This window comes from Felis catus, chromosome A2 (assembly GCF_018350175.1).
Source record: "Felis catus isolate Fca126 chromosome A2, F.catus_Fca126_mat1.0, whole genome shotgun sequence".
NCBI lineage: Eukaryota > Metazoa > Chordata > Mammalia > Carnivora > Felidae > Felis > Felis catus.
Genome location: NC_058369.1, coordinates 52613314 through 52636314, shown reverse-complemented (window position 1 = coordinate 52636314; position 23001 = coordinate 52613314). Strand labels below are relative to the sequence as shown.

General features: G+C 43.0%; 1 protein-coding gene across 7 annotated transcripts in view; it reads right to left on the bottom strand.

The window, feature by feature from the left end:
* The window catches only part of ATG7 (autophagy related 7), a 252739-nt gene that overhangs the window by 85399 nt on the left and 144339 nt on the right, over positions 1-23001 (bottom strand). The window contains exon 19 of one of the 7 annotated variants that reach the window (XM_045051956.1): positions 5220-6247. The exons of the other annotated variants lie outside the window; for them this stretch is intronic. Within the exon in view, the coding sequence (XP_044907891.1) occupies positions 6221-6247 (27 nt within the window). The 3' untranslated portion in view covers positions 5220-6220. Of the gene's footprint in view, positions 1-5219; positions 6248-23001 lie in introns of those variants that run through there. 7 annotated transcript variants of the gene reach the window in all.

The window sequence follows — 23001 nt, the reverse complement described above, 5'->3', positions numbered from 1 at the left end:
AAAAAAAAAGAAAGTATCAGTTGGAAGAAATAAAACAAGGGCCAAAGTGCTGTCAAGTTTTATTATTACTCCCCATTTAAGAAGGATCCACTGGGGCGCCTAAGTGGCTCAGTCGGTTAAGCGTCCAACATCAGCTCAGGTCATGATCTCATGGTTCGTGGGTTCGAGCCCCACATCCGGCTCTGTGCTGACAGCTCAGAGCCTGGAGCCTGCTTCAGATTCCATCTCTCCCTCTTTCTGTGCCCCTACCCTGCTCACACTCTCTCTCCCTCTCTCAAAAAATGAATAAACATTAAAAAAATAAAAAAGGATCTACCAATATTGGTATTTTGTGGCTTGGTCATGGTGACAAGTGGCAGTCAGAAGCACTGAAGATCGAAAATCACTAGTAAACTACAGAAAGAAAGTAGAGGGAGAGCACGTTCCTGAGAACAGTATTTGCTTTAAATCTATATGGTAGCAGAGAACTTATGGCAGGATTCCAATTAAAAAAACCCCTGGGAATTTAACTGTGCCTTGATCTTATCAAGAAACACAAGTCCTCAGGAAAAACTGTGGTATTCAAATCCGTCCATTTGGTATTCCGTGGCTCTCGCACAATGGAGCTGTTGGACCAATCACAAAGGCTAGGATAAGAAGTAAGTCAGAGAAAGCAGTCAGCTGACTGTTTTTAACAAACCTGGGGGCAGGGGGTCAGTTGTTTACAGAAAAAGGACAAGACAAGCCACCTGCTTGGGGTCTATCACACCATTTAGCTCTAGGAAATAAGAGAACTATTAGCAACAGAAAAGAAAGGTAACCTCGAAGGATGTCTGCCACTCAGTTTGCTCAGCCTGCTGCATCATTATCTCTAGGATAACCACACCAGTTTCCTAATTTTTCACAACTTCTCCGTGACTCTCAGGTCATGTGATTTTGGTGGGCTGTCTACCCCATCACCACCAGAGATGGGAACATATCCCAGCTCCGACAAGTGGGAGTTACCCGCCTGCCCCCATCATGGTAACTGGGTCACTAGCAACCGGTGGAACAGGACCTCAGCACCGATAGGGACAAGACTCTCTTTCCACGGTTGTTGCTAAGCCTGGGGACGTAAGCCTGAAGCCACCAGTGCCATCTTGTTCTCACGAGGCGAGAGCCTGCCCAAGAATGAAGCAGTGCAGAGAAAAGCCAGGCAAGAGAAGGAGATAGGAAGGTCACCATGGACATTTTTTGAACACCTGGATCTAGCAGTTCCTAAAGCTAGAACTACCCATGAATTTTTCAGTTACCTGGACATATGAAACCTCACATTTGCTCAAATTTCTTTGAGTTAGTGTCTAACTTCCAAACCAAAGAGTCAGACTGATATAGAGTTTAATCCTAAAAGAGTTATCTTAAAAAGCAGTCCATAAAGCACTTTTCTGAGTTCTCCTAAAAGAGAGAGAGAGAGAGAGAGAGAGAGAGAGAGAGAGAGAGAGAGAAAGAGAATACATGAAATGCTGGGAAAGCATCTATATTTCTCATACCAGCAATTCCATCAGACCCAATGCATATATGTATGAGATACAAATATACATATACATGAGACAACAGCACTGTGAGATTACTGTAGACAGAAGGAGACCTTCTCTTTATTATGTCCCTGATCTCTCACCTTCACCTCCCCATTAGAGTCAAACAGTCATTCATTCTTTCAAAATTGTTCTTAGTAAGTGGTGCGCATATGTCAGGTATATGTTAGGTAATGAAAATATAAAGGTAATTAAGACACTGTTCTTATTCTCAAGAAACTAACAATGATGATCCAGTATGACAAACGTGAGAAGAGACCCAGCGAAGCCTTCTGAAATGATGAAAGGTTGAAGGATGAGCACGCAGTTGCCAGGTAGAGAGAGTAAGTGCCAGGGGACAGGGAGAAGTCCAGGGTGGCAGGGACTGACAAGTCTGAGAGCTGGTCTGGAGTCTGCTGTGTGCGGGAGCTGGCTGTGACTGCCACACCGAGGGGCCAATCTTCTCCCAAGGCAAAGTTTAGCCTCCTAGTCCCTGAGGAACACGCTCAGATCCATGTGACAGAAAGGAAGCCTGGTGGCCGCTGGAAGGTGGACTGGAGGGGACAGGGACTGAAGGCAGGACTCACCGGGGGCCTGTGCTTGTCAATGGGAAGTGGCTGTGAGACTTTGATGGAGGGAAGCCAGACCAGACTAACAGGCAAGTGTCTATAGTTCTAATTCAGAAAACAACGAATACTAATCCCATACAGATGACGAGAATTCTGGTCAAGGTGATTATCTGCATCTTAAATGACAAAGACCAAACAAGAGTAATATAGGGAGATGGTAATAAGTGTCTGTGCTTTCCTCAGACTCCGGGTCTCAGCTCTTTTTCCAAACTAAATTTCATCTACCCTGTGACTCAGCTTCAGGATAGGGCCTCTGCTTCATATCTGCTGGTGGCCCTTGGGTCCTCCTATGCTATGGCACCCCTACACTTTTTGTATACCTGATCACCGACTATACCTCTCTGAACCTCAACCTGCTCATCTGTAAAATGGGAATACTGACATTTGCCTCAGGATAAGGACTGAATGAGACAAATGTCATAGAGTACTGCACAGAGCCTGGCATGTGATAAACACTCAATACATAGAAGCTGCCATACTCCTGCTGAACATGAAGTATTCAAGTAACAAAGACACAGGGGTGCCTGGGTGGCTCAGTTTGGTTAAGCGTCCCAGGCTCAGGACATGATCTCGCGGTTCTCGAGTTTGAGCCCTGCGTCAGGTTCTCTGCTGTCGTCATGGAGCCTGCTTTGGATCCTCTCTCTCCCTCTCTCTGTGCACCCCCACCCCTCCGCCCCAAACATGCATGCACACATATGCTCTCTCTCTCTCTCTCTCTCTCTCTCTCAAAAATAAATAAACATTAAAAAAAAAAAAAAAGGAACACTCACACCTAGCAGCAGCTTTTCACTTCCAGACCTTACAGTTAATAGACTTTTGTGGTAAGAGCAAGGCAGAAGCACTTGGCTGGGTAGTTAAAACATGGACTGACTCTGAAGGCCTGTAAGAAATCTAGTCAGGCCGCAGTGGAGGGTGCTGGGCAGAAGGGGAACGAGTGTTCGTGCTTCTGGATGCAGAAACGCAGGGCTCATCCTGCGCTTCGTCAGTGAAAAGCTTGTTCTACTGTCGCCCCTCCGCTAAGAGTATGAGAACGGTGGGGAATGTTTTGTGACTAAAGAAACTGAGGGGACTAATACATTTCTTGATGACATGGCTTTATCTTATTCCTCACGCCAAATTTACAGAGACATCTTGGGACAGATGTTATAGAATTTCCTACTATCCTCTTCAACCAAACCCTGTGTGGACAAGTCGGGACTTGGCTGCCAATGGGCCTGGCTTAATTGTTCGTGCAAATGAGCAAAGTCAGGAAGAGATGAGATAGCCATAATGCAAAACCCCAACAAGATTGGGCAGCTGTACATCTTCGACCCACCCACACAGAGCTTTGGGTGCCAGAGAGCAAAGCTGAAGAATTCGCAAACACTAAAAAAAATATATATATATATGATATATATATATCTCATATATATATATCTCATATATATGATATATATCATATATATGAGATATATATATATATCATATATATCTCATATATATGATATAATATATATATCATATATATTATATATGATATAGCACATTGGACACCACTAAGACTCCAAGGTGCTCCACAACCACTAAGAGTTAGGCACACTGCAGACAGAATATGTTTATATATAATATATATATATATATAATATATATATAATATATATATATAAAATATATAAAAATATAAAAAATATATAAAATATTAGGTCCCCTTAGGCTAGGGGTTCCAAACCTACTTTAGACCAAAGATACCTCTGGAGAATTAAAAGACATTGAGCCTCCACCCATATAGCACACATACATGCAACCTTTTGTGTACAACCCCTGGGTGTTCGGGAACCATCCTTGCCTTGCCTGCAGGCCCGGGTTGGTCCCACAAGAATTAGAGGAACCAGTTCACAGGGCTTGGAAGAACGAGGTAGGAGAGTCAAGAGCTCCTCTTCTCAGGACTCAGTTTTCACTGGGAGACAAGGCAGTATCAAATTTGGCAGTGTAGACAGAAAGGAGTGACTGTTGTGCATACAGTTCACTGCCATGAATGCCACCTCTTCCCAGGGAGAGGGCTAATGAGTGAGGTTGAAACTCAGGCCAAACATATTCTGTCTGCAGTGTGCCTAACTCTTAGTGGTTGTGGAGCACCTTGGAGTCTTAGTGGTGTCCAATGTGCTAGGTCTATTCAAGTCAAAGAAGATGCTCTGGGGATGTGAGGTGGGGAGGGAGCCAGGCCCTGGGTTCCCCTGGGAAGCAGCAGGGAAGGCTGTTCTCTCCCCCTCAGCTACACCTAGTCCTTCCGTTCTCATTCTTCACTTACGCACAGACAGCAGATTCCTCTGGTGATCTGTACCAAATCCAAATGGTTAAAAATAATTTGCTAAATACCTTCCTAGATGCACTGAAATCCAAGACCTTTTTGAGCCCTGTCCAGCCATCCCTCAAAGGGTGAGCGGGGCTGAAAGTCATGCTCTTTCCTAGCTCAGTCCCTGAGTCAGACTTCTGTCTGTCAATCCTCTGATGTCACAAGTCAAACTGTGCCATTGAAGGCTGAGTAAGCATCTTCAGGAAATAGAAACTCAACTGTAAGAACACAGGTATTTCCAAATACAAAACACCTCTGCCTGGTTTCTAACTCAGCTACTGTATATAAATTTAGTCATGATACTGGGAGGGGAATTTTTTAAAAAAACAGAAGTCAAAGGTGAAAAGAATGACAATAATGTACCAGTCACTATCTTAGGCAAGACATGTAAAGTGGTAAACAACACATATAAAGTCTTTGCCCTTATGGGGATCTGAGTGGGGGATGGAGTAGAAGGCAGGAAATCAACACAAATAATTTCAGATAGCGATAAGTGCCATACAGAGAATAAAATAGGACAACGGGATAAACAATGGTTGAGGTACTATCTTTTTTTAAAGGTTTAAGTTTATTTATATAGAGAGAGACAGAGACATCGTGAGCAGGGGAGGGGCAGAAAGGGAGGGAGAAGAGAGAATCCCAAGTAGACTCTGTACCATCAGCACAGAGCCCGAATTGGGGCTCGAATCCATGAAACTGTGAGATCTTGACCTGAGCCAAAACTGAGAGTCGGATGCTCAACTCACTGAGCCACCTAGGCAGCCCAGTTGAGGTACTATTTTATATCCATTTTACAGATGGGGAAACTAAGGTAACAGACGTCAAGTGAATTGTTCAATGCTTCACGGCTAGCAAGTAGTGAATTTAAACTTAGGTCTGTCTGATTCCAAAGCTGTTCCTAACCACTATCCCATGCTATCTCTTCAGCTTCCAGAGAAACCAAAGAATCTGGAGAATAGATAAGATGACAGATAATCCTTATTTTTTAACTCCCTCCCTTTAGGATATCAGCAAAATTCTGAGATCTATGAACTCACATGTGTGTACTACAGGCTGACATTTTGATGCTAATGCAACTAACGTTTGAGATTTCCTACATGATACTTAACATACTTTAATCCTCAGCGCCACCCTCTGAGATGGGAATTGCTATCCCCGTATTTGACAAAAGGACACTAAGGCTCAGAGAGTTTAAGTAACCTGTTGAAAATCACAGCACTTAGGAGTGCAGAAGCTGCAATCCAGGCCTCGTGCCTCTGAGTGCATTGCTTTTTCCATTACACCATGCTGCCTTACAGAAGACTCCCCAAGGAGCTACATTTTTCTCCCAGTGGGAGACAGGGCAGTAACTAACTTGGCAGTGCAGACAGAAAGGAGTGACTGTTTTGCATCTCTGCCAAGCAAGCATTCATGCCCTTTGCAATATGACTTGGACATGATACCCAACCAATCTTTAGCAGCTAAGCATTCTAGAATTTGCTGAAGAATTTTCTCACCTTCTCCATATGGGGTCCAGAATTAAGGGGGAAAAACATATTTATGTCTCATTCAGAATTCAAAAACCAATAAATCCTTCAAGGCTCTGGCAAGTTTCTCTAATCCGCTGTAATCATGTTTCCTTGTATAACAAGTCTTGTGATGTCTGTAGCACTGTCTCGCTATAGTAACGGCAGCCTGAATGTTGGAGTTCTTCTTCTTGTGCCTGGGGGATTATTCCATTTTCCACATTAGGAATAAGCCGCAGACTTTAGGTTCTAAAACAGAGCCAGAAATGCTGACTAGAATCCAGATGCCCGAAATATACTTAGAACTAAATTTTGCTGCCCTATGTGAAAAACACAAATGAAAAGAAAGTACCAACTTCTAGAATACTGGTCCAGAAAGCAGAGTTATGAATAGAGCCAACATGGCTTCTGCTGCAACAAAGATGCTCCTTAAAGCTACATGAAGACTTTCTAATTATCTCCCCGGCTTTCAGATTTTTTCCCCTGGCTTAACCATTAAAAAAAAATTTTTTTTTTAATAAAAACCAAACATACTTGGGAAGGAGGATGGACTTGCTACAGACTCATCCTAATAAGTCAGGTTTTCATGTATCTCTAGAACTTTTTGGAGGTTTCCTTTTATATTAAAAAAATTAATGGTTAATTAATTTTAATTAATTTGCTCTATGGTTAAGCAATCACCTCTGATTGTTATTTAAAGAAATAAGTTTATCAAATTCTTTAATAGAAATAAAATCCTCTCATTATACCATTTAACATAAGACTAGGTGTGAAACAGTGTCAATATATGTGTCTCCCTTCAAGTAGTGGCTGTTAATAATAATTATAATAAAGATGATGACGATGATACAAGATCTCTCATTTGTCGCGTGCTTCCTATGTGCCAAAAAATGTGTTCAGTGCTTTAAATACATCATCTTGCTTAATCCTAACAGTTCCCCCAAAGAAGTTGTTACTGTTTCCATTTTACAATAAAGGACTAAGTCTCAAGATGCTGCTGCTACTGCCCAAGGTAACACAGCTAGAATTTCAATACAGGGGATGAGACTCCAGAACCTCTTCTGAACAAAAGGTAAAACCCTCTCCCCCACTGCAGAAGAGCCATTGCTTTTAGCTGCTGGCTGTCCTCAAATCTTTCTGCATCAAACTTGATTTTCTTAACTTCCTTTTTGCATTGTTTTTTCATTAGGATACTTCATTAAACAGTGTAATTGCAAGTCCATCTGGCGTTCCCAGGTTTTGGAAGGCATACCCCTCAACTGGTAGGAGCAGAAATGTGCAGGTGTTCTAGAAACTAGTATTTGGAAGCATCCAGCCTCTGCTGGTACCAGATAATGCTTTAACAAGAGAGTGCACAGTTAATTAATCAGCAGAGTCAATTAAGGGAAAATTGGTTAGGAAAGCTTTATTGAATATATAGTATTTTTTAAAAAGCATATTATGCCTCTTGTTTTCCAACCTGCTCTGAGTCATTCCTCTTGTGAGGGACTCTCAGGTTTGTATCAGACACCTTTAGTTTTGAAAGCCCAGCTCCCTTGGGGTTTCTGGTAACAGCAAACACCTTCTGATGGGGACTGCCTCTTTCCCCCATGCTAACCACGCTCCAGACCCTGCCTCTCTGGCCCAACTTGACTAGCCCCCCAAAAAGCAAGAGACCCAAGCTGGGCTCTCGGTTCTGAATCTGGGACATGAGAGGCAAATCCATGTGGGGTGACTGTAGCTATGAATTAGGAGGCCCTTGCACTGCCAGCAGCCATGTTTCCTGTCTCACGGAAGAAGCCTGTCTGCAGGGAGAATCCCAGTTCCTGTTACTCCTGAACTGCGGCTTTTCCCAAAGTGTGCCTGATTAACCTTTCTTTCAGTTGTGTGCAATGCTCCAGTATTTCTGTTTGTCTCTGGTAATTCAAGTTGGGTCTATTTCACTTGAAACCAACAGGGTCATGAATAATTCAGAAACGGTACCAGGAATGGGGAGCTGGAAGTGAGCAAGTCTAAATGCAGAAAAGCAAGAGATGAGGTGGGAGGTGAGGCCATAAGAAACCCCCCATCTCGGGCAGAAAAATTCCCAATTGCTGCTACAGGCGGTAAAATAATCGGTTTAGTGAGGCCAAAGGGTTAGGGGACTTAGGGAAGCATCAGATTATTGGAGGCACTGTCTACTTCTTACGACCTTTCATAAGGGGCAAGAAAGAGATACTTGAGTGCAAGGTGAAGCAGACGGAAGCAGATAAGGGCGTAGAACTAGTACATAACACCTTAAAGGGAGACCTTATGCTTTCAGTCAGCAATCTGAGTCTTTTTGAACTGCAAAAGCTGATTTTTTGTTGCTGCAAGCTGAAGTTAGCAGTTGTAACAGAAATGGTGGGACTCTGATAAATGGACAGAAATCTATGGGTGGAGTCAGGGCTCTTAACAACTGTGACGGGAAGGCTCTGAACCCAGATGCAAACTGAGGGCAGGGACCCAGCAGAAGTCCTTAAATTGAGTCCCAGAAGGAGAAGCAGAGGCTCATAAACAGCTCTTGAAGGCAGTGGCTTCCAGTCAGAAACAGAAACCATGAGGACTGAGTAGGTTTTAATGGCTGGACCCTTCAAGTTCCTGGGAGATGTCCCCTGGATTCAGATTCCACATCTTGGAACAAGAGCATTGGATAAGATTATCTTTAAAGTGTCTTCTTGGTTTTAATCTTTTGCTTTTTGATGATTAAATACAATATAAAGCTTTATTATTTTCTTAAAACCACCATTCTAAGCATTAAATTTAAAGGCAAATGTGGGGGTAAGAGAGAGGAAGCACTCGCTTGTGAGTCTTTGCTCAATCACTGTGTAATCTCACACCACAAATTCAACTTCCTCACCTGCAAGTGGGGATTTTATGTACCTGTCTTCACAAGGCACTGAGAAGGGAAACGTGAAAGCCTTGTGACTTCTCTTAAGGGAACAGGCTACAGAAATCCTAAACAGGATTAGGGCAAAGCTCTTTCTAAATACAAAGATTAGCTCCAAAATGACTTTGGGGCTTTTCAGCCCCAGTGATGCCATTTCTGGCCCCAACCACTGTTCCCCGTAGTTTCCATATGTCTGCAGAGAACGGATTTCCCAATGGACACAGAACTGGCCTGGGAGAAAATGCCAATGCTGGCTCATCCCTGGCATTCCTGATTTTTCCTTTTAGTGTCCTATTTCACCTGTTCAGTACTGACTCCCTATTTCCCTGGCTTCATGTTACCCAAAGGTCATACTCAGAGCTATACTTGTAAAATACTGATCCAACCTGATGGATTAGTTTAAAAAAAAAATTATTAACGTTTATTCATTTTTGAGAGCACAGAGAGACAGAGCATGAGCAGGGAAGGGGCAGAGAGAGAGAGGGAGACACAGAGTCCGAAGCAGGCTCCAGCCTCTGTGCAGTTAGCACAGAGCCCGATGTGGGGCTCAAACCCACGAACTGTGAGATCATGACCTGAGCTGAAGTCGGACGCTCAACCAACTGAGCCACCCAGGCGCTCCCTTGATGAATTAGTTTCATCCTCTCTTCCTGGGTGTTCCACTGCATTGCGACTCAAAAGAAATGCCTTACTAATGGGGGTGGTGTATGTATTCTGAATATGATAGTAACAAAAACAATGGGGGACATTGGTGATGCCAGGTGGCTCTCAAAACACACTCCCTTCCAGGCTCATACATGGGGACTGAGTTAGGATTTAGATTAACTGGCACCTTCTCTGGGAAACCTGTCCGCCCTTCCCAGGCATGGACAGCAGCTCTTTCCTTTTTGCTCCAAGAGTACTTTCTAAGAATGCTTATTATCTCACTGTATAGAAACTGCTAAAATTTATAGATCTCTGGAAGAAAATTTGTGGAGATAGAAACTTTGACTTATTCATCTTTGTAATGTGTGTCTTGTACAAAGCAGGACTTAATAAATTTTTGTAGGATGAATTAATGAATTAGGTGAATCACTACAGCCTGTTCTCCTCTTGAAAGAAAAATAACCTCAGAAGCCACGCAGTTCGGAGGGAACCTCTGATCCTGAACTGGATCGTGGATGGCAAAGACATACACTTGTGCTTGCTCATGGCAGATGTTACTATTCAGTCATGAACCTTTCTCTCATCACATCTGAACCAGGCCTGCAAACCCTTCTCAACACAGTTTTCCAGGCAGCCACCTCCTCTGCTCCAGCTCAGCTGGAGCTGGCTGATTTAGCAAGCCTGATGTAGACTAAAGATACCTGACAATGAGAAGACACATGGCTGACGTACAGTGCTCTGCACCCCAGTAATGAGATGGACAAAGGAATGCTCAAGAAAGCCTACACTGCTCTTTGGAATTCAAGATGCCACCTTAAAACAATGTGAAAAGACCCAGTTAACTCAGAGAGCAAACCAGTTATGAAGCACTGCAACTGTATACTTTGTAAGTGATTACTGCTGCTGTAAATGAAACATTCTGAGCTGAGATGGCTCATCCCTGGGGAGCTGAGCTGTGTAACCGGTGGTGAGTTAAATCTCCACATGATTTCAGATATGGGAGAGGCAGTATGCTGCAGTGGTTAAGATCACAGATCTCAAAGCACTGTTCCTAACTCACATGGCTACTGGAAGAATTTCATATGTTAATATAGGTAAGGTACTTAGAACAGTGTCTAGCACATAAGCACCGTAAGAGTAAGCATCAGCTACTAAATATGCGGCCCAGCTACACTCTGATAAACAACCAGAGAAGTAAGGTTTGGTCTATGTTGGCACTCTTGTTCACATTTCGGTAGTTTCTTTATTAACTGATAGCTACTGCTTTGATAAGAGGCTATTAGAACAAGCATGGAAGGATAACAAATTGTGCTTGCAGTCTCCTTTTTTTCTCCAAAGCCAATTACCCTATTGTCAGATAAGGAGAACAAGGTAGCCCATTACCTCCCTCTTTGCTCTGACTGACAGGAACGAGGAAGTTATATTTCATGTTCAACTTTGGAAGCTTTCCTTAGTTTAAGTTTCCTAAAATAATGGCTTAAGAACAACAACAACAACAACAACAACAACAACAACAAAACAACTTTGCTCTTGTCCTTTCTCATTCTAAAGGTTTTTAGGCTTAATTATTTCTTTTTAAATTTTTTTTAACGTTTATTTATTTAAATTTTTTTTAATCTGTATTTATTTTTGAGAGAGGGACAAAGAGCGCGAGAAGGGGAAGAGCAGAGAGAGAGGGAGACACAAATTCTGAAGCAGGCTCCAGGTTCTGAGCTGTCAGCACAGAGCTTGATACAGGCCTGAATTCACGAAAGCAAGTTCATGACCTGAGCCAAAGTTGGACGCTTAACCGACTGAGCTACCCAGGCGCCCCAATGTTTATTTATTTTTGAGAGCGAGAGAGACAGAGCATGAGTGGGGGAGGGGCAGAGAGAGAGGGAGACAAAGAATCTGAAGCAGGCTCCAGGCTCTGAGGTGTCAGCACAGAGCCCCGTGAAGGGCGTGAACTCACAGACTGTGAGATCATTACCTGCGCCAAAGTTGGCGGCTTAACCTACAGAGCTACAGAGGTGCCCCTAGGCTTAATTATTTCTATGGTATTGAGCATAACTTTCTTCAATCTTTTTTTTTTTTTTTGAATCAGGCAGGATATATATAAATACAAAACCATTTATTTGTCAGATCCTTGGTGAATGTCAGCCAAGACATTTGTCTGAGATGATACATTTTATTTGTATGCAACATGTGCACCATAATAATCTTGGAATATAGGGCAAATCTCATGTAACATTCTGCAGAGACATCAGATAAGGCTTTCATTATGTGGACCCTTCACTATAGTGATCATCGTTAAAAATGTCATCCCCCACTTCTTACTCTAAGATCATTGCTCTTAGGACAGAAAGGAAAGCTGAAATTAGAGAAGCAAATCAGCTAGGCTGAAGAGAGTAAGATAATCTTGTTGAAACTCCCTTTCTTCTTCATCTTCTATCCTGATTCACAGAATCAAAGAGCTCACGGACTTCAATTGTCTAATGTTTTGGAGGGCACTAAGACCCAAAATGGAGAAGTGACTGGCTTATGGTCACGTAGTATGTTCATGGCTGAGCTGTAAGTAAAACCCAAATCTGAATTCTAGGCTGGTATTCTTTCTAAAATACCAAGATGCCTCTTTAGGCCACTGAAATGGAAAATGAGGAAATTTGTTTTGAGTAGCCAATTTAAATGGAAACCTTTTGAAATGTATTGTTTCATTGTAGCAAAATGGAAAGCTGTTTTGAAAACATCAAGGCAAGAGCTCCATGAAAATCAAAGTTCTCTGGGAAATATCTCTGTTGCAAAAAATTCATTTACTGTTAAGGCATTTAACATGTGTCATTTACTGAGAATTATGGGCCAATTCCAAAACTAGGAAATCAAATCACTTATTCAACCAGTACATCCCTACTGCTGACTTCCTATAAGCCAGGTTCTGAGACTAGACCTAGACTGTCCTGGTTATCGAGGAGCTCAAGGTCTAGGGCAACTATTCAACACACATGCTACTTCTTAATCTCTTAGGTATTCACTACAGACACCACTAATTCAATATATGACCATCTTTCCTGCTGAGCCTGAAATTAGCCTCAAAAATCCTTCCCAACACAGCCTTCCATGTGGCCACAAGCAATTGATAAGTGAGGCACACAAATTACATTTATCTGTCATCTCTGGACTAGTATAGTTTTCTATTGGTGTTGCCTTAACTTCTGGGTAGAGATCAATTCTTTCAGGCACTGTAAGAACTCTTGATAATGGCTCACGAAAGACCAATTAGGTCCCAATGAGATGCATTTCTCTTTGACTTGCACTTTGTCTTTCAGACTGGGAAGTGCAGCCTTCAGCCTTCTGCCGATCATCACCCACAGCTGCCATCTGCTGCTAGACAACCAGACAGAATTGATGCCCCACTAGCTCCAGACCAGCTGCTTAACACACCCAGTGATTTCACCAACTGAGAAAACAACCAGTTACCCACAAGGCCGTCTAGTATAGTTCTTCCTGCCGGCAAAAGTTTGGGAAAATATACTTCCGGTCTTAGCCCCTCATGGTGGACCCAAAGACAGATGTAGGGCCTCTGTTTTATAAACTTGGCACCCTCCCTCTCCTTTACTAAAGTTGTTTTCATAGGGTTTGATCAAGGGAGAAAAAAGCAGGAAGGTATTTTTTCCTTTTAATGGCTTTTATCATGTCTTCACATGTTTTAATTATTGGCAAGAGACACACAGAAAGACCTTGTGAAGCCCTGCTTCGTGGAGGTACCTTATTACTCCACACAAGCGGACCTTTCTCAGCAGCAGAGAACAGTGCTGTCTGCAAGGAGACAGGTTGGAAGCTTCCTTGTGTGCCCCAAAGCACATTTCCCTCAAAACGTGCAGACCTCTGGGGTGCTGTACGCTGACCATCTGCAGGTAGTTCACCTCCACTACCCGGACCTCCAGGAGACGAAATACTTTAGAAAAGAATAGAGATGCAGCAGTCACAGAAAAGGGGGACATAAATTAGGATCAAACAAGGAAGAGAATGTCACAAGTCTCTACTCCTTTCCAACACATTTTCATGTCCTAACAGTGACTGTGTTTTGTTGTTATTGTTATTGTTAGGTGAACATGATGGTAGGTACTGGGTGGAATAAATAAAAAAAGAAAAAATAAGGCTTTTCTTTCCCTGCCCTCAAAGGTTTAAATTTCCTAAGGAAGGCAAAATGTAATAATGATAAACTAAATACTACAGGATTAAAGTATCAGAATCTATCATGCTGTCCCTAAAAAGGTAAAAAACACAGAATTACCATATAACCCAACAATTTTACTCCTACATGTATAACCAAGAGACATGAAAATGTATGTACACCTAAAAACTGGTACACAAATGTTCACAGTATAATTGTTCATAACAGCCCCCAAATGGAAACAACCCAGATGCCCATCAAATGAGTGGCTCAACAAAATGTGGTCCATCCATATAATGGAAAATTACCTGACTTAAAAAAGGAATGAAGTATTGACACACAGTACAACATGGATGATCCTTGAAAACATTATGCTAAGTGGAGGAAGCCAGTCACAGAAGACCACACATTGTAGGATTCCATTTATATGACATATCCAGAAAGGGCAAATCTATAGACACAGAAAGTAGATTTGTCATTGCCTAGGGCTGGGGGGTGGGAGTAAGGGAGCATGGAGGAAATGAGGACTGACTGCTGAAGAGTACAGGGTTTCTTTTTGGGGGTAATGAAAATATTCTATATAGATCATGGTGACAATTGTACAACTCTGAATATTAAAAAATTTTTTTTTAATGTTTTTATTTATTTTTGAGACAGAGAGAGCATGAGCGGGGGAGGGGGAGAGAGAGGGGGCGACACAGAATCTGAAGCAGGCTCCAGGCTCTGAGCTGTCAGCACAGAGCCCAATGTGGGGCTTGAACTCACAGAGTGTGAGATCATGACCTGAGCTGAAGTCAGACACTCAACCGACTGAGCCATCCAGGCGCCCCTACAACTGTGAATATTTTTAAAAAAAAACATTGAATTGTTTTGTTTTGTTTTTTTTTTAAGGGTGAATTGAAGGCTACAGGAATTACATCTCAATAAAGCTGTTTAAAAAAAAACAATAGTACAGACAATACCGCAGAGGCTCAAAGGAGGGATAAAGAATTTCTGGGTTGGGTGGATTGAAAGAGGTATTTAAGTTTTGAGGAGAAATCCTTAACTGGAGGTAGGGCGGATAGATAGGAATGCAGTACAAGCCAAAGGACACAGATGCCCTAGGACTTTGAGTAAACTGGTTTGGTTAAGGTGGGAGACTTCACTGGGGGAATTAAAGACATGAGGCTGAAGATATAGTTGTGGCCAGCATGGGTGAAATCAGAGGGGTGGACAAGAGCCCCTGGTGAGGGCAGAATCCGTTCAGCTCTGTGAGTGCTGCTGGCTTCCAGGTTAACAACGAACAGTATGCTGACAACCTCTCTGTCAGTCTCTCCCACAGCTGTTAGGAGAAATGGAGGCCCCCGGAGTCGGGAACTATGGAGAGGCCACTTCCGCATCTCTTCAAAATGAGTACTGCAGAAGTCAGAATATGTATGCTTCAGGCACCCTACTCTGAGGGAAAGGGTGGTGAACTGGATGTGGGACATCAAAGAGCAGAAGAGGCTCACCGGATGTCTGGAAGCCGCCTGCCAGAAACTGATTACTCTGGACCAGGCTATTTTAGCATCACCATCGTTATGGCTTGGCACATGCAAATCTTACTGGGTAAAGAGAAGGAATGAACTCTGTGAGAAATTTGAGGACTTTACTACTCAAGTGACATTCCACTTAAAAATCAATGACTTATTTCCTGAAAAGTCTCCAAAAGTCAACAAGGCATTTTAAGTACCTTCGGGTTTCAGGTCCAGTAAATGCTAGTTCCTCTTGCATGAAAGAACATTTATGTATACCTCATTTTGTATAATGTGTGGCTCTATATGGTAATTTTTTCATCACACTACTACATTAGAATTTATACGTAATTATACGTGAGAGAAATAAAGCTGATCTTTCATAAATCACTCTTTTCAATAGGTCAGACTATTGTTCTGTACATTGTGCTATTGATCATTTCAAAACAAACATCTGCAATGTTTCCTGGAAATATAGTTTCCTGGAAGCATGGTCTGAGTCTTATGTATGTTTGTATTCTCTACAGTACTGCTGTCCAATAGAAATTTCTGCAATGATGGAAATGTCTGTATCTGCACTGTCCAAAAGAGGAGCACTGAACACTTGCAGTGTGGATAGTGTGATTTAGGAACTGAAGTTTTAATTTTATTTGTCATTAATTTAATTTACTATTTTTTATTTAACTTTTTTTTTAATGTTTATTCATTTTTGAGAGACAGAGAGAGACAGAATGTGAAACTGGCTCTGGGCTCTGAGCTGTAAGCACAGAGCCTGATGTGGGGCTCAAACCCACGAACTGTGAGATCATGACCTGAGGCGAAGTCAGACGCTCAACTGACTAAGCCAATCAGGTGTCCCTATATATTTTTTTTTACATGTTTATTTACTTTTGAGAGAGAGATAGAATACACGAGAGTGGGGGGTAGGGCAGAGAGAGGGGGATAGAGGATCCAAAGTGGGCTCTGTGCTGACAATAGCAAGCCCACCACGGGGCTCAAACTCACAAACCGTGAGATTGTGACCTGAGCTAAAGTCAGACGCTTAACCAACTGAGCTGCCCGGGCACCCCTAATTGTCATTAACTTAAATTTAAAAAGGCACATACGGCTTGTGGCTGCCATTTTGGGCAGTGCAGTCCTATAGGATCCAGAACAATACATTTGTCCCTCATAAGTGTTCAGTACACATCTGTTCAACTGAAAGAAAATCTGTGCATAAATAAACACATACTGAGCTTCCTCTACATGCCAGGCACTCTGCTAGATGTTGGGTATGAGTGAAACAGTGCCCCTGAATGAGTTAAAACTCATGCAAGTGACAGCAAACTTGACCCTGATTAACTCAAGCCAAACGGGAACTTTTTGGCTCACATGCCTGGAAAGACCAGGATAATGGTGCTTTCAGGGCAGCTTGGCTAAAGGCTTAGAGGATAACACCATGACCGTCCTTGTCCTCGCCCTCTCCCTCCTCAGTTAGACTCGGCTCTCTTCCATGTGTGGTCTCCAAGCTCAAACTGGCTCTCCACTCATAATCACTAGAGAGCTGCCCCACCCCCCACCCCCCAGAGCTCACACTGGCAAAGCTCCAAGCCCTGACCCCAGCCTTCTAGCCAAAGTCTCCTTAGATCTCATTGGTAATGACTGGGTCAGATGCCCATTTCTGCACCAATCATCATGGCCAGGGGAAAATGATGTATTGACTGACTTGGGCCACAATTACCTGAGCCAAAGGGGGAGCCAACTCCACCAGAAAAGCACCTACATAGTCTCAGAATAAAACCAAGATGATTATTAGGGAAGAAGAAATTTTGCTAGGCAGCAAACACAAAAGGGACCCATTGTACTCTCTAAAGAGTTCAGAGTCTCCCTAGGGAAATCTTAAAGAAAAATGCTGGTTGGTCAGATCTGCTGGCCAGAGAGTAAAGAAAATACTACCTAAAAGGAAAAGCTCAATTTGCAAGATCCAGGTTTAAATGACAGTAATATTTATTTATACAGAATTTCCTCTGATGTTTACTTTTTCACAGATAATTCCTATAAAATCCTTGTGGAGAGAGTAACATCTATGAAATCTAGAAACTTTTAGGAGGGAGCAGTCAGCTGACCAGGCACTGTTGCCTGCAGACTTCCCTCCTTGCCTCCATCTGGGAGTCCAGATGTCTCCTTCTGTGCCCCCCTGTCACTGAGCACACCGAGGGCGTGCTAGACCTTAGAAGTCCTGACATGTGTGGATGCACACAGAGCAGACACACTGTGGCCCACCCAGGGAAGGGACACACAACTGCCAATTCACACAATGCAATGTGAATTGTCTATTTTCATAAGGGCTACTCCAAGAGAGATTATTTGTGGGCAGCATGACTCATGAGAGAGACAAATGAATTCGCCCCACAGAGAAGACAAAGAGCTTGGAACATCACTGAAATGAGAAAAATTAGCCAAAACAGCTGCAGCACTTTAGGGCCTTTTAAATAGCCTCCTTCTGTCTACTTCTCCGCCCCTTTCTAGCTGTTCCCTCTCTCTCATTAAATACTGATGAGGCTTTGCTTTTGTTGGCTCCAAGGGCCAGCCGAAGCTGGGAAATAGTGTTTTTAGCAAGCATATCTTTTTATCCCTCGGAGTTTTCTGGTATTATCTTTTGTGAAGATGATTCTGGATTACTCTGAAACTTCTTGGCTTGTTTCTAGGTGGGAAAAAAGTCAATAAAGCTGTGGACAGGACTTTCTGCACTTCAGGGACATTCAGTGCTCAGGCCCCATGGCAAGAAGGCCCATGACTCTCTATGCTCTCCCCCGGGAATCCTGAGACCTCTCAGCCCCCTCAACATCAAACTGACCACCCTCCTTCCACTGTACAGTGAATCTTCTCATTGCAGTGTGGCTCTCTTTAGGCATGTTGGACAGAGCTGCAGATACTCTATGCTTGGTAAGAAAGGAGGGGCTGTTTGCCATATCCTTTCTGGGTTTTACCAGATCGCTTAGTTCAGCAGTCAGTGGGCCTATCCCTACCAGAATGGAACTGTGCCTGCAGGGCCCGGAGACCGTGCACATTTCATGCACAAGAACTGAGCCTCCCAGGTTTTGCCAGCTGGCACAAAGTAGGTGCTTATTGAATGCTGGTGAACTGTGGAATAGTATTGGAAACTAAGAGATTTACTGTCCACAAAAAAACACTAAACAGAATGGGTCTGAACACTAGTATCTGCAATACTTGCTGTTCTAGAAAAGTGTTCAGCTCTACCCAGTAAACCTCAGTCCTCCAATCTTAACAAGTTCTCAACTCTAAGGTGATTCAACTTTAAAATGCTCTTTATTATGGATCTCAAGCCTGTGTAAGCTAGTCAACTGGTTCTCCAGTCTTCAAGGGCTAACTTCCAAAGGACTCTAGTTGTAGCTCAAACTGGCATGAGATAATTTCCTTTTCAGAATGCCCCTAGTCTTTTCCCTACCATAGTACGCTTGATGTCTAGTGGGCTTTTTTTGTTTCACCTTCTCATTCACTTTTAAATGAAATTTATTGAGATATAATTCACAAAACATACAATTTGCCTGTTTAAAGTATGCAATTCAGTGATTTTAGTATACTCGCAGAGTTGTGCAACCATTATCACAATATAATTCCAGAGCATTTCACCATCCTCAAAAGAAGCCTAGTATCTATTAGCAGTTATTATCTGATCTTCCCCCAACTCTCCCTCCACCCCTAACTCACCACCAACTGCGCCCACCCCCCGCCCCCAGCTCCTGGCAATTACCAATCTAATTTATGTCTCTGTAGATTTTCCTATTCTGGATATTTTATATAAATTGAATATCATTCATTTTTTTTAAAGACCCTTTAGTGTATTTTCTATGTATGAGCTCTCACTCCAGGTGCTGCAATCACAAACTTAAGTAAAATCTACTGTCTGCCTTCCAGTTACCCACAGTCCAACAATAAACACGCTGAGTGCAGAATTCTCAGTGTTTCCTCTTGGGCATAACAGCCACATGCATATTAGCTAGCAGAGGCCCTTTGTACCAGTGGGATATTCAGGCCAAAAGGCTCATCATTTCCCTTTGGGTTCAACTCTATTGGGTAGATGCTACCCAGTGCTCCATCCCATGTGCTGATCAGACCTACAAATGTCTACCTTTACTCCTATTTGATCAAGCACCTATACCTGACCTGCCCTTTTCAAAAGATTCTGTCTTTGGTTAACGACTCAGAAGTCTTGGGTTGTTTTTAAATACACCCAGCTTGTCTTCTTCTTTACATTAAAATCAAAGGAACAGAGAAAAAACTGATGGCTGAGGGGGTGGAGGGTTAGGTTAAATAGGTGATGGGGATTAAAGAGCACACTTGTGGTGATGAGCAACAGGTGATGTATGGTAATACTGAATCACTATGTTGTACACCTGAAACTGGTATTACATGTTAACTATACTGGAACACACACACACACAAATCAAAGGAATATTTTTCTCAGGTTTCTAACAAGGTATTTGGTATTTTTCTATGTGATAATAACTATTTAGCATATCAGAGGGGGGATACACTGAGTTCTCTCTGAAGATCTTGAACGTAAGGTTAAGCTTGCAGAATGGAATGAGTAAGAACTCATGTGCCCTGAAGGACTTTAGCCATGTGTGGAAGTTAGTCATCTGAAGAGACTGTAGAAAAGCAGTTAAAGGGATTGGGAATTTCCATCTGCAAAGTGACAAAGGAGGGATCTCAGGAGATATATTTAAAAAAAATACAACCTATGTAAATAACTCTACAAGACTGTTTATAGATAGTAACAGAGTCCATGTGAAGTTTGAAAAAGTCTCAGAATTTGTGAAAAAATTTGTTACTGTCTCTGCGGCTGTCCAGAAATTAGCAAGGTGATCTTACTGGAAAGCAGACCCCTGTAGTACTTGGGGTACTACAGCTCCAATGGGGCAATCATAACATCTTCTGATCACCAACTGTCTCCCCATGTATGTATGGGGAGTGGTAGAATAAATTAAACAGCCTCACTCATACTTCAATCTCTTAGGAGATCAGCTGTTGGGAATTAGACCCAGAGAGCCTTCATGTTCTGGCAAGACCCAGTTTCTGACTTGAAAGGCAGGGCCCATAGACCATGATGATTTACCCAAGCACAAATCTGTAGGACAGAAGTGTGGACAATGTGAGAGCCATGGCCAAACATACAAAGGCCTGCCGTTTAGAGGAGGAAGTCAACCTGCTATATGTAGGCCCAACAAATAAAGGCACTACAAAACAGTAGTTAAGAACACAGCCTCTGGAGCCAAACTACTTGGCTCTGACACTTACTAGCTACATGAACTTGAATAACTTAGCCTGTATGCACCTCAATTTCCTCATCTATCAAATAATGGGCTTGCGAAAATTAAATGAGATAACCCGAATAAATATTGAGCATGACATCTGGAGCACAGCAAGTCCTCAGAAGTCAGCCATCACATCATCACTGTCCAAAGAAGACAGACCACCCTGTGGGATGGGGAGCCCCCACAGCTCAAGTCAAGGCAGAGATTTGTTAACTGAGGGTCAAATACAAACTTGATGCTGCTGAACGAATTTCAAGCCCAGGACTTCCAATTAGCTCCTATGCCCCCTCAAACTCCTACATACAATTCAAATAAAAAATGCTGTCTCAGTAGCTCATGTGTTGCTCCTGTAAAACTGGTTTTTCTCTTTTGGCATTTAACCCACATATACCTTGTGTGCAAAGCAGCTGTTAGCCAATAACAATAAGGAAGAAATGTGGTCCTTGCCTTCAAGAAGCTGAATATCTAACTGAAAAGAGAGGAGCAGAGAACCACAAAGTGATGCAAACATGCATGCTGGATTTAGGCCAACCACATGTTTGGCGCTTAACTTTTTATTAAAGAACCATGACCAAGAGAAGGCTCAGGGAACTCACTCTAGTCTACAAAACATGAGAAGCTTGTTAGTATACTAAACTAAAATCAATCACATTCTCCCTCCCTCTCTCAGTCTCCATCTCTCTTTCTCCCCTTTCCATTCCCTTCAAGCTATAGCATGATGGTTTTGGGACGTTCCAGTCTCAAATTCTCAGGCTCACGTGCTGGCCGGCCTATGGCAATAGTCAGTGAAGATGGACAAGCTGCTTCCGTGTTGCAAGTTCACATAGGACTCCTCCACAGGACACTGAAGGCTATTTTTTATTGTACCTACTGCTTGAATGCCCTTGTGTCTCTCATCCGTAAGTTCAGTAAAGAGAAGGAAAGTGGGCTTTCTTCATCACGTAGCACAGGCCAGCTCTCACCTATTTACTAACTGAGGCAGGTTCATCCTATGGCTACTACAAGTAACATCTGTAAGAAAAACTGATCCTTCTTCTCTGAAAACATCCCCCTCCCCCCAACCACAACACTTTTGTGTGTGTGTGTGTGTGTGTGTGTGTGTGTGTGTGTGTGTGTGTGTGTGACATTCCAGCCACAGTTTCCAGGCTTCTTTTACGTTCCACAGGATCTGGTTGCTACATTTTAAGTATTGAACTCTCCTGTAAAATGTCAGGTAGGGGAGAGAGGCCCCTGGGGCTGCCTTGCATTTTGTGGACAAACACCCAGGACCAGGGAACACCAGGAGGCTCCATTCATGCTGGAACACTCACCACTTCACTGATTGCTCTGTTGCCTCAAGAAATTCATAGCACCTTCGGGCAAGAGAACAACAGTGTGGTGTTTATTGAAATCTACATCTGGTAGCAATTTGTCCAACAGCAACCAGCTTTCCCCCCTCCTTTTCTTCAGTCAAATAATCCACAGGGGCCCATAATACCCCACAACCGTTCATTTGTGCAAGGCCTGCATTGTGTCATTTATGTTCCTAATTACAAATCTGGGTTTATCAACAAGTTTCAGCATGGTAAGTAATTTTTGAGACTGCAGAGGAGACTAAAGGCCCATGTCTTGAGGCAGTGACACTGTTACTGACCATCACTGTCTCGACCGAAGGATGAAGCCACACATTGGCCCCTGTCCTCCACTCCCCTGCCCACACTTGGTCAGCAGAGGCCACCAGAACGCACCCCTTCCCCACCCTAAGAGGTGTGGCCTCGCCATGGCGTGGGAGCTTGGGAAAAGGGATAGCTGAGTCTTGACCTAGAATTAGAGATTTGTGTACTGTAGAGAAAGTACAATCTGAGAGAAAATCCTTTCTCCCTTTGGGGCTGGTTGTGAAGGAGATTGAACAGTTAGTTTGCTAAGGACTCAATGAATAAAGAGCTCTTTTTTTTTAATTTATTTATTTACTGAGTAATCTCTAAACCCCACATGGGGCTTGAACTCACGACCCGGATATCAAGAGTTGTGTGCTCCTCCGACTAAACTAGCAAGGTGCCCCAATGAATAAAGAGCTCTTAATGGTACCCGTGATTAGGTGAAAAGATGAGGTAAATTCAGAAAGCAGAGTAAGTCAAGCTTGGGAGCAAATCTGGGGAATGGATTTCAAAATTTACATGAAAAGTCCTTAATTTGAAATTGCTAATAGAAAACTAGAACTGTTTAGTGGGGAGAAGAATACACAGAGGAGCAGTCTTAACAATAGAATCGACATCTCTCTGTTTGCCCAGCACCCATCCACCCACATCAGCTCCTCAGAGGGGTTCATGCCCCTCTCACCCTAACCACATGGTTCTGAGGGGGCTGCCAATCACCACACCCTGCCTGTGGCCCAAGCTGGCCAATCATGGCAGCCCAACCCTGTCTACTGCCAGTGGTCCAGAGGAGGCATGTGACTCAGGCCTGGTCAATCATATGTGTCCCGGGGTTTTCCTTTTGGAGCCACCAGGGAAGAAGCTCCTAAAGGAAGA